Source organism: Diospyros lotus, chromosome 15, assembly GCF_014633365.1.
Source record: "Diospyros lotus cultivar Yz01 chromosome 15, ASM1463336v1, whole genome shotgun sequence".
Lineage (NCBI taxonomy): Eukaryota > Viridiplantae > Streptophyta > Magnoliopsida > Ericales > Ebenaceae > Diospyros > Diospyros lotus.
The window spans coordinates 5,103,933-5,118,442 of NC_068352.1; the positions used below are offsets into that span (position 1 = coordinate 5,103,933).

Below are 14,510 nucleotides of genomic sequence, written 5' to 3' on the forward strand. Positions count from 1 at the left end.
GATAGCAGGTATGTTCAACGGGATTTGGGTCCAGACCGTCGAGTCGTGATAGCAAGTGCAGAGCTCTCCCGAACCTAGGTCCTAGGTGTCATTGGGTAATGTTTTATAATTTTGAGTTAGATAAATGTTATGTAAGCCAAACGGGCACACGGTGATCAGCTGTGTAATGATGATTATGAGACGTGATATTAAAAAAAGATTATGATTTAAATAAGGGTTGTTTGGGAGTTGTAGTTGTGTTATTGTTCTGTATCATTTTAGTAATGACCCTCTCACGGATCCTCTATCCGCGGTAGGGGCTCCGGGAGGTGGGCCGTTACAACGCCGCTGCTATCCGTCATGTTAGTTCAGTTCGGTTTGGTTCGAAGCAAAATATCACTTCGAGTTCTGCCAGCTCCGGCCATTCTTGACTGTTGTTCTACCGGTGAGATAGTTTCATCCTACTAAGACTATCGTTGTAGTCTTCCAATTTCCAGTGTAGGGCGATTCTGTCTTCAGGATAATGTGTTTGCTCGACTCGATCTGTAATATTTTTCTGTTCGTTGTGATCGTGTCATCTTCATAGGCCATTACTTGCAGCTTTCTTGTACCGATTTTATGTATATAATTATTGTTGTTTACCCTAACAGTTTTGACTGTTCCAAGTTGGCGGTGGGCATTGGGCTAGTTGGTCTGTTCCAACGTATAATAAACAAGATGGAGCTGCTGAAAGGACATATAATAAAGGAAGTGCAATTTAGTAAATTTCTTATAATGACCAAGGTATTATCATACCTACAATATATTCACAACTTTATGATATTTATTTTTTTATTCACTTAGAAATATAAAGTAGAAAATGTTGAAAACTTTTGAAATGATAAAACACAATTTTGGCGTTTTTTCAATTATAATGTAGATTTTTTTCTCCTATTTTTCAGTGACAACTCATTATTCACTCAAGATTTAGTCGTTGGCTCCCTTGTCACTAACTCCTTTGTCACAATTTCGATTACTACCTTTCTTGACTTTTTGACACTAGACATGCATCGATTTTTATATACGATCTTATAACTTTGTAGAGATTTAAGTTTTCGATAAAGCCGACCTAGTCACTATGATTTCCTTTGTGAAGAGCCACCATTTTTTCCAAAGTTATCGGACTATTTTGTCAAATTTCTTAAGAGAGGATTATAGAGAAAAAATGAAGAAAAATTAAGATAAAAAAATGAAAAATAATATTCACTTATCAAAAATTATCTTAACTTTTTATTTTTTAATTAAAATCAATTATTAAACAAAAAAATAAAAACAAAATCTCTCCTAATTAGTCCATAATTGTTTGATAAATTCATCCAAATTCATTGAGCGTTGAAAAATCATCAGTGTATTCAATGCAATTTAAAGAGTACTAATTCCATATTCTTGTCACTATTAGAGCACATAAATGCATATAAATTAGGTTTTGTTTTATTGCAATAAATATATACTTTTTATTATTAATCAGCAAGAAATGCACATTCTTTCATATAATAGCTATTATCATCCCTTATTTTTAGTAGGGTTACAATCGAATTGAGTCGCGTTGAGTCAAGCTTCACCTAGCTCAGGCTCATCTTGGTGAGCAAATTTCTAAGCTCGAGCCTTAAACCTCAACTCGGGCTTGACTTGTCAAAAGGTTGACGAGCCGAGCTTGGGCTCGAGCTCGACACAAGCTTGAACTCGAGCTCAAGCTAGCCGTTGGGTGGCAAAGAGAAAGTTGTGTAACTATGGATGACGATAGTGGACAGTGCTTTAAAGAGACAATGATGGAAGGTGGCAAGCAAATACAAGTGGTGTGCAATAGCAAGTAGCGATAGCGGTGGGAAGTAACAATTGATGACGATAGTGCAACAGGGGTATGTACAACTATGATAGGCAAAGACAATGCATAAGAAACGACAATAGAACAAGGAAAGATGATGTGCGATGGTGGTAGAAGGCAATAGCTGTCGGTGGTTTAGCCTCAGATGGAGGTTTACAACAACAATGGTGGTGACAATAACTTTCTTATTTAGGCTTTTTTCCTTTTGAATCTTCAATCTTCAATTTTCTTCACTTTCTAGGGTTTTAATTTAAACAACTATTTATATAGTGTTTGGTTAAATCTAATTTGCTATTTTGTTTTACTATATGTACATATATTGTATTATGTTAAATAATTAAATTAATATGTATAATAATTTTAAATATATTTAATTTAATTTAATTATATTATTATAATAATTTTGTTGAAATATGTTAGGTTTAAGAGGGGGGTGAATTAATCCTTTTTCACTCTTAAAAAAAACTTACAAGAATTGAAGTGAAATAAGAATGTAAAATTACAACACAAAAGAATTATAGTGGTTCAGCTTTAAGGCTAATCCACTACCTGAGTTTTTCACTAAGAATTTTGGTAAACACAATCTTTTACCTTTACTGTGTAGCTTTTAAACATACTCAACTATAACCAATATAAATTGGCTTTTAACACTTGACTCAACCACAACCAAATACCTCTTTTATGGTTCAGCCTATGTTTACTCAATTGTAAAGGATATCTATTTGAATATAAAAAGAACATTACTCAATTACAAAAACTACTTTACTCGAGTTAAAAGATGCCCACAAACTTTAACATAAGATTACTCGACTACAAAGAAGATTCACTCAAGTACAAACGATTATTACTCGATTACAAAAATGCCTTACTTGATTAATTTTAAGATGGCAAAAAATTGCATATCACACTCAAGTATATGAATTTAGTTAGTCGAGTATATTTTATCTTTACTCGATTATTCTTATATATGTAATCAATTAATTTGAAAGTACACTAAGCATTACTCGATTAAACATATGGCTTACTTGATTGACTTTAGCTTGAAGGCTTTACTGATTTATTGCATACTCGATTATTTTGTAAACAATACTTGATTAAAATCTTATCAATCTTTAGAATATTTCAAATGGTTTTAATCATCATATTTGAACCAAATTTACTATTTTTCTTTCTCATGAAATCAAAACACCTAATGAATCAACAAATCTAAAGTTTGATAAATTTATGTTAAATAATATATTTATAAAATTATAAATTATTAAACGCAAATGTAAGTAAATATGATTTTGATAATAACAAAAATATTTTTATGATATCAATATATTTTATTAGCCTCTTGTGAAGTAAAAATCTTATTTTTTTTCGTGTCTATGTATCTTAGGTCAACTGAGATTCTAGTCTAAGTTGACTGAAGTAAGGCAGAATATTTGAATCTTCTCTTATGCCATTTAGGTCAACTAAAATTTACTTTCGGTCAACCGAAGTTGGCTAGAGAGTTTGGCCTCATGTCTTAGGTCAACCCTGGCTACTGAACAACTTTGGTCGATCGAAATAGGCCAGAATGTTGGGTTCTTGACTTAGGTCAACCGAACCTTCAACCGATGTTGGGTATTAGCCTACTAGACGAATTAGGTTAACCAAAATAAGAACTTCAGTCGACCGAAATTTAATGGTCATTTCTGTATGTACATTTATTTTCATGTCTTTTTTTTTTTTGTTGTACGCCAATTATATATTTTTACTATATTCTTTTATCATGTACCTCAAAATCATGGCCTGATTTACCAATGCAAAAAGTTAAATCTCTTTTTGAGAAAAAAATGTGCTTTTGACTTTGCTTTTGTAGGTTCTGATTTGGTTGTCTTTAACTCTCTTACCTTTTTGTTTTTGAAAAGCTTATGATTGATCTTGTAATCATGTTGTCTCCTTGACTTTCTCAGGTTGATTTTATTTTGCACAAAATTATTTTTTTGATATGTTTGTTAGCTAAGATCTCAACAAATGTTGAAATGTTTCAGTTGCAACCTGGAAAAGTTGAAGTGATTTTTGAATTTAAAAAATGCTACACACTCTTTTATGTAACGATTAGTTGACTGAAGATATTTTTATAACTATGAGGTGAGTATGAAGACCAAAGATAGAGAACAAACTATTGATAGAGCATTCAAACAAGAGCGAAAAGGCTCAAGTGTTGGAAGTATGCTGATTGAAATTCTCAAATTACTGGTGACTTGTTTGATTTGTCTATGGTTGTAAGTTTGTTATTTTTACTCATTTATGTGAGTAGATTGTATTAATTTGCAAACTGTGTGCTAGTGGTTCTTATTTAGACAAGTGATTGTATGTTGGTTTTAACTTCAATTAAAAGTTAGTATTGATTTTCCTAGGGTATCTTCAAGATTAGTCTTAAGAGAGAGGACTAGGCTCTTTAAAGAGATGAACCTCTATAAAATTCTCTTATTCATTATGGTTGATTGCTTTAAATTTTCAAATAATTGCTCAAACACATTTTACTAAGATCACGAAAATTAAGAATTTTCAACAAGAGATACAATTATTAAATTTTTAAAAAATTTAATTCACCCCCTTTTGGGTATTTTTCTAGGCAACATAAATTAAATGTATTAATGTATTTATAAACGAGTTTGTTCATGCTCTATTCATGAGCTTCTAATTGAGCACATTTACTAATCTCTAATCGAGCTTATTAGTATTCAAAAATATCTAATCGAACATATTTGTGAGTTTTATTGAGTTCAAATTCAACTTGTTTACAAATTAAGCTTCAAAGTTAGGCACCCTTGGTCGACCCATCCACGCGAACTTTACTATTCAAGATAGGTCTAGAGTTGGTTTTTCCAGGGTATGTGTTGAGATGGATATATCTTTTATGTTTCCAAGATCCATTAATTTGTATCAGGGTCTCGATGAATGCACTAGGGAGCCCAAGTTGTCGAGAATGCCAATGGAATATCAATGGGTTCCTCCATCTATTCCCATTGTCAGGTTTTTGGTCATTCTCTTGCTCGATATCCCAGTTGACCTAGGTAAACATCCCAGAAGGCTAATAGTTCCCAAGAAATGGTCTCGAGTGGTGTAGGTGAGGACTATGTTAGGGCGGGTCCTTCCCTTAGGTTGTTGAATGAGATAGCTTAGCATACGTTTAGGGCTCCTTAGGTTTCGTTGAATGATATGAAGGTGGTGGTTCCAAATCGATTTTGCTCCCTTTTGGAAGTAGATATGGACATTCCCTCGCTTGGGGAATAACATATTCCGATGGAGCAAGGCATATGCTTGATTCAGATATGGTTGTTGAATCATTACAAAAAAATTGGCATTTAGCGGTGGTTTTCAACGACCGCTAGAGTAACCGCCGCTAATTATATTTTTTGCGGTGGTTTTTAAACCGTAGCAAAATAAGTAATTTAGCGACGATTTTTAAAATATTTAGCGGCGGTTTCGGAACCACTGCTAAAATTATTTATTTTTTTTTTAATTTTAGCGACGGTTTCAAAACCGTCGCAAAAATTAAAAAAAATTAAATTTTTAATTGCCAGGCACGCATGCAAGCGTGGGCGGCCTGACAGTGCACCTGATAGCCTAGGCCTAGCCTTGCTGGCGCCTGGCCCTTGCGCGCATGGTCGCGCGCCACATGGCGATGCTAGAAATTAATTTCTAGTCTTCCCCTCCCCAAGTTTCGAACCCAGGACCTCTTCTATGCGTACGCACGCGAACCATATGATCTGCAAAACCTCCTTGTTATATATGCACGCATATAAATTATATACTAATTTTATCACTATTTTTTAGAATTATATTTTATATTTTTTATATATATTAAAAAATATTAATTAATTAATTATTTTTTAAAAGAATAATGGAATAAATTAAAAATAAATTAATTGGGTTAAATTAAATAAATTAATTGATTAAAAAATAAAAAGAAGATTTTATATATATTTTAAAAATTATTAAAATTTTGTTAAATTTATTTTTATTTTTTTAAAATTATTTTTTTTATAAATTTTATGATTAATTTAAATTAAATTTTAAAATTTTATATTTTTTTATTAATTTAATTTTTAATTATTTTCTTAAGTAAAATTTAATTTTTTAATGAATTTTGCAACGATTTTTATAAACCACTGCAAATGTTAATTTGAAATTATTTATTTTTTTTTGAATTTAGTAGCAATTTCTCAAAAATTGCCGCTAAATTCAATGAATTTTGTGACAGTTTTTGGGAACTGTCGCAAATGTTAATTTAATTTTAATTTTAAATTATTTAATTATTTTTTAAATTTAACAGCGGTTTCTCAAAAATCGCCCCTAAATTTAATTTTTTTAATGAATTTTGCTGAGGTTTTGACAAACCGCCTCCAATGTTATTTTAATTTTAATTATTTAATTATTTTTAATTTCATGAAATTTAATTTAATTTTGTAATTATTTTTTAAATTTAACTACTGTTATTTGAAAATCGCGGCAAAATGTTAAAAAAGTCGCCGCAAAATACTATATTTTGCAGCGATTTTTAAAATCGCCCAAAATAATCAATTTTTTTTGTAGTGAATATAGGGGTAGGCGCAATTGTGCAGAAATGACGGATGCTTCCTCTAATAGGACTGCGACTACGAGATCTGATTTCCTTCATGTGAAGACCAAATCTTAGTTGAAGTGGGAAAAGAAGAAGGAATGCTCAAGAGAAAGCGAAGAAGATGTTCGGTGATGCTCACCAAAGACTAGCTTAAAAGAAAGAACCTCAAGGAGAGAGGTTTTGGAAACATTCTCGACAAAATAGTCTTTGGAAGATTCTCTTGAGGATCTTTCTCGGGTATCAGGAAGTTCTCCTGGATCTTAGAGATATAGTTTTTCAAGAATCCTCTTAACTATAACCCTATCAAGAATGCATTAACTGACCTCCAAGATCTTTGCTCAGATATTAGAAATCAATAACTTCTTAACAGACACTACTCCACCACCTATTAGTCTTAACATCTATAAAGGAAACAAAAAACTAAAAACAAATGCTGTCCTGCAGTTATCATTAAAAAAATATTTTAAAATTAATTATTATAGTATAATAAAAAAATTCTTTCAATAAATATTAATGTTGAGACACAAAAAATGAAGCCTTGACGGGGGGTCCATGGGTTGTCAACTTCAGTGCAGGGTACGCGAGGAAGGCCCTGACCAACATCTCTCTGCAATATAAAGCCTTCATATATATATATATATTAATTTATATTTTCTTGGAATTTTTATTGTTATTTTTTTATCTTTTAACTCATATTTTTCATAAGTCCAAAACGTTTTTAAAATTACAAAAAATAGTTCAAAAATATATTTTTTTAGCTTTTTTGTTATTTCATAAACTTAAACGTTTTAGAAACGTCAAAACTACACTTTTAAGATATTTTTGTGTATTATAAATTTTATTAGTAGTTGTTTATCGTCACAAAATTTTAAGGGCAAGAAACTTAATATCTTAAAAAATAATTTTAAAATTTTGATAAAATAGGGATTTTTTTTACAAAAATTGTCAAAATAAAAAGAAAAAAAACCTTAAATATTGGTCGTACATTAAAAATAAATATTTATGTTGAGCGAATTGATAGGCTGTCTCCATGCAGCGTATCATTTTGGCGAAGAAGACGAAGTCCTTGACCAATATATTTGGATATTTTAAAATTTAAATATTATATTTACTCCTTTTCTTTTCTTTTCTTTTTTTTTTACAATTTACTCATATTTATTAAGTTAAATTGTGTGGATTTATTAATTTAAATTGTGTGGAGGGTTAATTTTTTAATTTAATAAAAAAAATTTATAATACGAATTAGCTTGAGCATCCATTCTTTGACTTGCAACCACAAAGTCTAGTGTCATAATTATGAAACTCCGCTCTTAGCTTGTAATTACTCGTTCGGTTATGTTAAGGCCGGCTCAAGGAGAAAGTTTATGTCTAGGGACCTCCAAGCTAAGAGCGGAAAGTTTATGTCTAGGGACCTCCAAGCTAAAATTTATGTCTAGGGACCTCCAAAAATGGGGACCAAAAAGTTTTCAAAACTAGCCCACTACCAAAAAGAAAATTGTTGTTTAAAGTTTTTTTATTTTTAATTGATAATTGAAAAAAGAAAGAGAAATAATTATAAAAATAAAATAAAATAAAAAGAAATTATTATTATTATTATTATTTTTAAAAAAAATTCTAAATTAATAATGGTCTAAGACCTCCCAACCTCTTGAGCTGGCCGGGCCATGGGTGATGGCTAAGTTAGCTTGGAGTTGCACACCACATGACCCAATAAGAAAACCAACAATGTATATAATGAATTATAATTGAGGAGATTTTACCTATTTATAGTCTTCTACCTTATGTATAAAAGATGATAATGTTTTTTCTATCCTTAACTATAAGGATACAAACCTATCGTGTCCCATATTAATTGGATCCTCCCAAAATTTCTTATCATCACCACATATTGCTTGATTGGTGGAATCTCCATTTCTCAAGATAGGAGTGTGTAAATGGTTGATTTGATAATTAAATTAATTCATAATTAAAAAAATTAAAGTCAAATCATATAAATCGAAGAAATACAAAAAATTTAAAAAAAATCAAAATAACTAATAAAAAACACACAAAATCAAAGAAAACGACGTCATTTTATAAACATCAAAACAATATCGTTTTAAAATTCGATCGATTCAATTAATTCAATTATTCAAACCCAAAGTTGAAAATCAAACTTTAAAAAAAAATTAATTAGATTAAACAAAACCGAATTAACAATCTCAGTCGATTCAATTTAATTAGTTCGAGTAAATCGAACTTTTTCTCTTCGATAATTAAAGAAAAATGACAAAACCTCCATTGCATTGATTTCTATTTTGGACAGCTAGCTAGTCTCCATCTTTGGGAATCCCTTCGACCAATGAAGAATTTTATGCGTCAGCACACTTGACTTCGTTATATCAACCTCGTGATGAAGAATGTGGTCACAATCGAAGGGGCTGCTGTGAGATGGACCTCTCGGCGTCTCCCCTAAAGTGGCTTGAGCAAGTTGACATGGAACATTAATTAGATGAATCTCCAGGGAAGTGAAGTGGGTAAAGACCACTCAATCCGTATGCATGAAACATTAGTTAGCTGTGTGCGCCTGGACTTCCCTTATAGCACCACCAAATACTTTTAAAATATTTGGAGGTTTATGGAAATAAGTTTGAATTTGATTTTAAAAAAAATTGGAATTGTTTGTAAGATTTGAACAAGTGGGTGTGAAATCAAATTGAATACATAAATGTGCAAATATATGTGAGAAATTAGGGAATAATTTAATTAATTAAAGAATTGATTAAAAGGGTAAGTAGGAGAATATAGATAAAAAAAAAAAGTAATTTTTTAAAATACCGTTTGTTAATTAAGATATAGATCGAATAAAGTAAGATATAAAAACCATTCCGGACAAAAAATCTCTATGATGAGATTCTCCAATTTACAAAACTCTTACTTCATGACCTTTTCATATTGTATGAGAAATTGATTTTAAGAATGCATCCTAGTAAACTTTTCATTTATATTCATAATCATATACAACTATATGTTGTTTTACTCTATGTCGCTTAGGCCGGAGGTGCGAAGGGGTCGAAGACCTTTCAAAAGCCACTAACTTGATAGCTACATAAATTTATTAGTCTAATATTGTGAATCAATTATTATCATTTCAACTATATTGGTGATTCTTTTTCTACGTCATCCAAGTACATGAAAAAAGTTATAAAAAAAATTAAAAATTTATATTTGGCTAACTTGATACTACCTTTTCACTTATTTACACACTAGATCAATACTTCTTATACCCATGGTTATGTGGTAATGAGCCTTATAATTAATATCTGTTTTTTTATATAATAAAAACATGATATATTTATTGTTAGTTAATAAAATTATTTTATTATTAAAATTAAAATATAATAAATACACAATTAATGGCCGTATAGTCACAACTACTCGACGACTTGCCCTCAGTAGTAGTAGTCAATAACACTATAGCAGCATTAGTTATCATATTGACTCCTAATAAACCCAATCCCTAAAATAAAATTGTTAAATTTTTTATACCATTGTCTTGGGGATTGCTTTAGGCCATATAAGGATTTTTTTAGCAAACAAACATGCTCTGGCCTATCTGAGTCAATATATCCAGTAGGTTGAACTATATAAATTTTCTCTTCTAAGTCTCCATGCAAGAATGTTGTTTTAACATCTAATTGTTCTAGTTTAAGATCAAATTGAACAACAATTGCAAGCATCATGTGGATAGTTTTAAATTTAACTATAGAGGAGAAAATTTCAGTGTAGTCTAATGCCCTTCCTCTGAGTAAACCCCTTAGCCATTAATCTTGCTTTATACCTAATTGGGTCAGTATGAGATATACCTTATTTTAATTTGTACAACCATTTGCACTAGATTAGTTTTTGTTTTTGTGGTCGAGGGACTGACTCCCAGGTCCCATTAGCTTTGAGAGAGGTCATTTCCTCATCCATGGGTTGCTGCCATTTGGTGCATTCCTCGGAGCTGATAGCCTCCTCATAAGTGGAAGGCTCACCACACCTTAATTCTATCCCTACAACTAGGGCACAGTAGACCAGGTTTGAATAGGCATACCTTGTAGGGGGTCTAATAACCCTCCTGCTCCTATCACGGGCTAGCTGATAGTCACTGAGGTTTTGAGGTGAGTCATGATGCTCCACCTCAATCTCAGGGTCATCTTCTTGTTCCTCTTGATCATCGTCATGATCAGAGGTGTGATTCTCATTAGACATAGGCAAGGGCACACCTTTTAGGTCAAGTTCTATTACAGTGGGAGCGATTGGCAGGTTGTTATTTCCTGCAGCTTGCTCCACCTCGACTTGAGACCCTTCTAAGATAACATAATCATCTGGTTTTCTCATAATGTTGGTTTCTTCTATGTTTTGAATTTTATCAGGGAAAATGGCTTCATTAAATATGACATCTCTACTGATAATGATTTTTACACCACCTGATTGTCTTTCCCATAGTCTACCTTTGGTCTCTTCTTGGTAACCAACAAACACACACTTTGTGGACCTAGATTCTAATTTACCTTCTGACTTGTGAGCATAAGCTTCACAACCAAAAACTCTAAGGTAGTTTAGATTTAATTTCCTACCGGTCCATATTTCCTTAGGGCATTTAAAGTTTAGGATAGTTGAAGGACTTCTGTTTACTAAATGGGCAGCAGTTGAAAGGGCCTCTCCCCAAAAGGACTTAGGCACGTTAAAAGTAAATAAGAGGCACCTAACTTTTTCAAGTAAGGTTCGATTCATTCTTTCAGCTATCTCATTTTGTTGGAGTGTATACCTAACAGTTCTATGCCTAAGTATTCCCTGGGAATTACAAAATCCATCAAATTCTTTATTACAAAACTCCAAGCCATTATTTGTTCTTAAGATTTTGATCTTTCTATCTATTTAATTTTCTACCATGGTCTTCCAAGTTTTAAACTTCTCTAGAGTTTGATCTTTAGATTTTAATAAAAAAAAATCTAGACCTTCCTAGTAAAATCATCTATTATAGATAGAAAATACATGTTGCCGTCGTGAGTAGGGACGTGTGAAAAGCCTCATAAGTCTGCATAAAGATATTCTAGGCATGCCTTTCTCAAGTGAGTTCCTTTATGGAAACTCAGCATGTGTTGCTTACCCAGAACACATGGCTCACAAAAATCGAGAGACCCAACAGACATTGATCCAAGGTAACCTTAGTTGACAATGCCTGAAGACCTTTCGGGCTCATATAACCAAGCCTTAGGTACCATAATTCTATCCTATCAGTTTAGCAATGCATGAAGAATATATATTAATAGAGGGAAAATAACAACCATTCAAAACATATAATCCATTTTTCTTAGCACCAGTTAGGATTAATTTATCTCCTTTAAACACATGCATAAATCCATTTTCTACTCTATAAGAAAACCCTAGCTCCTCTAAAGTGCCAAGAAATATCAAGTTTCTTTTCGAGCCAGGAACATATCTTATATCAGTTAAGGTTCTAGTTTTGTTGTCATGCAATTTAAGAGATATGTTACCTATGCCTTTCACATTACAGGAATGGTTGCTACCCGTGTACATAGTTCCAGTTTCTTTGTTATTAAAATTTTGAAATCAATCAATGTTAGGACACATATGAAAAGAGTAACCCGAGTCTATAATCCATTCATTATCAATAGAGAAATCAGAAACAGTAAATACTTCATCCAATCAATTAGAGTTGTTAGCATTTGTATTAGTATTTCCCCCTTGTTTTGGTTTTCTGATAAAATCATAGCAATACTTTTTAATGTGCCCCTATTTCCCACAATGATAGCATTTCCATTTTTGCTTACCCTTCTTGTCTTTCTTTTTACCCTTTTGCCTTGACCCACCAAATTGATCAGTGTTACTTATAAAGTGTTTTTTTCTCATTCTTACCCTTTACAAACAAGTTATTTCTTAATTTCTTAGATGTACTTAATTAACTCCAGTTTCCTAGCCTTAATGCCCTAAATTACAAGATCCAGACTAGGTACAATGCCAATATATCTCAATGCATGCTTAACAACATCATATTCATTAGGTAATGAATTTAACAGAATCATAGCTTCACTAGTGTCACCTAATACTTGATCAGTACCTCTTAGTAATAATACAAGCCTAATAAATTCATCTATGTTCTCATCCATTGACTTAGATGCATTCATTTTGAACTTAAATAGCATGCCTTTCAAGTAAACTAAATTAGGTGCAGTCATAATAGAAAACAATGAATCTAATTTATTCCAGAGGTCTAGAGGATTAGACATACCATCTACCTTCTAGATTACACTGTTACCCAAATGGAAAAAGATAAGATTAAAGGCTTCCTCTCTGATCTCATTGGTTCTCGCAAGTTGATCAGTGAACCATTTCCAATCATCCGCCTCAAGTGCTATCAGCACTTTATGATGAGAGAGAAACACTCTCATATTCTTCTTCCAGCTTTCGAAATCTCCTTTGCCATCAAATATACCGATTTCAAATCAGGTAAACGCCATCTTCGCCTTGTACAAAGGTAACATAAGGGGCTCTAGACACTAACGAAGACCAACATAGCAAACACCTGCTGACAAGGACTCCTAGAAACCCTAGACCACCTACTAACTGACGACAACCCAAGATTTGAAAGAAAAATCGATTGAACTTACAAAACCCTAAAAGCCGATCTTAACACGGCTCTGATACCACTGTTGCGCACAGACAACACAAACCTTAGGGTATTCACAGAATATGTTCAATCATAGACTCACGATAGCCAAGACAGAAAGCATAAAACATACATACACAAACATAAACAAAAAGGAAACAAAGAACGAAAAAAGACGAAGATTTTTACCGTGGTTCACCTCCAAAAGAGGCTATGTCCACGTTGAGCTCTAGTGAGAAGAGCTCACTGCACTAAAATGATGAATCAGAGATTACACCCTCAAACCTTCACAAAATACTCTCTGTACAACAATGGTTCGTTATCAAAATTGCCCAATAATCACAAATACAGATTAAAGGCATAACCTATCGAACCAAAGAACACAACAAATCTATACAGAGCATTTACAGAGTATGAGAAAGAGAAAACCCACCAGAAAACCCTAGCTCGAAGTCCAGACGAAAACCCTCTTTCTCCATCTTTCTTCTTGCCTTTTTCTCTCTTTTCATCGTCTAATTGTTCATATTCCGAGGAGAGATTAATAGTGTCGATGGATGGTTGGGATTGCATCTCATAAAGCTTCGATGAGCAGCTGAGATCAGATCGTGCAACACGATCAATTATTCTAACAGAAAGGCAGACGGGCAAGGAGAGGAATCGGGTGAAAGGATAATCGGGCATAAGGATAATCAAGTGCCTTTAAGGAGCAGTAGATGGTTGTCGCATGTTACCATCCAGCAGGTGCCACATGACAGCCTGCAGTTACCACACGCAACCATCCAATCTGCTACGTATAACAACATTGTTTGGTGCTTCAACACCATCACTTCTCGTAGTAAATGTATATGTTCTCAACCCCATATGCATTAGATTATTCATTTTCTATACAACCCCACAAACAAATCCACTTCCAAGGTGTCTAAAGCAAGAGAAAGCTCATTCTAGGCACAGTTCATACACCTTCCAGCTGCAAAGGTGTCTAAAGCTAGAAATACCATCCTAATGTTTTACTCACCTATACAAAACCTAAAATCACTAAACATCCAGTAGTTATTGCTAATGAATAGGCTTAAAAAGATTGTTACTTAGGATGCAGTTATATAATGTTGAATAGTCAAAGCAATGGAGCACATTAATTACAATTGAATGAAGTGGTAGGTAGCCTACCAATGTGAAAAGGAAAAAGAGTTAGGTAGCAGCCAAAATTAGCTACTGCTCATGCATTCTGCCTAACCCATTTAGGCGTGAGGGAGGCCTATAAATTGGCCTCCCTAGCTCAATCCCTTCATCCCATATTCTCCTTAAGCATCCCAAGTTTCTCAATTGTAGAGAGAGAGAAAAATAGAGAGGTAGAGAAAAATAGTATTTTCTCCTATTTTATAAGAGATATTATCTTGTTGTTATCTCCTTGTGAT

General features: G+C 32.7%; 1 protein-coding gene across 1 annotated transcript in view; it reads right to left on the reverse strand.

The window, feature by feature from the left end:
- LOC127792330 (zinc transporter 11-like) overlaps positions 1–13,776 on the reverse strand; it is a 31,849-nt gene extending 18,073 nt beyond the window's left edge. The window contains exons 1-2 of the mRNA XM_052322792.1: positions 13,493–13,776; positions 13,285–13,341 (exon numbers count right to left, since the gene is read on the reverse strand). Of these exons, the coding sequence (XP_052178752.1) occupies positions 13,285–13,341; positions 13,493–13,776 (341 nt within the window). The remainder of the gene's footprint in view (positions 1–13,284; positions 13,342–13,492) is intronic.
- Between the last annotated feature and the right edge of the window lie 734 nt (positions 13,777–14,510).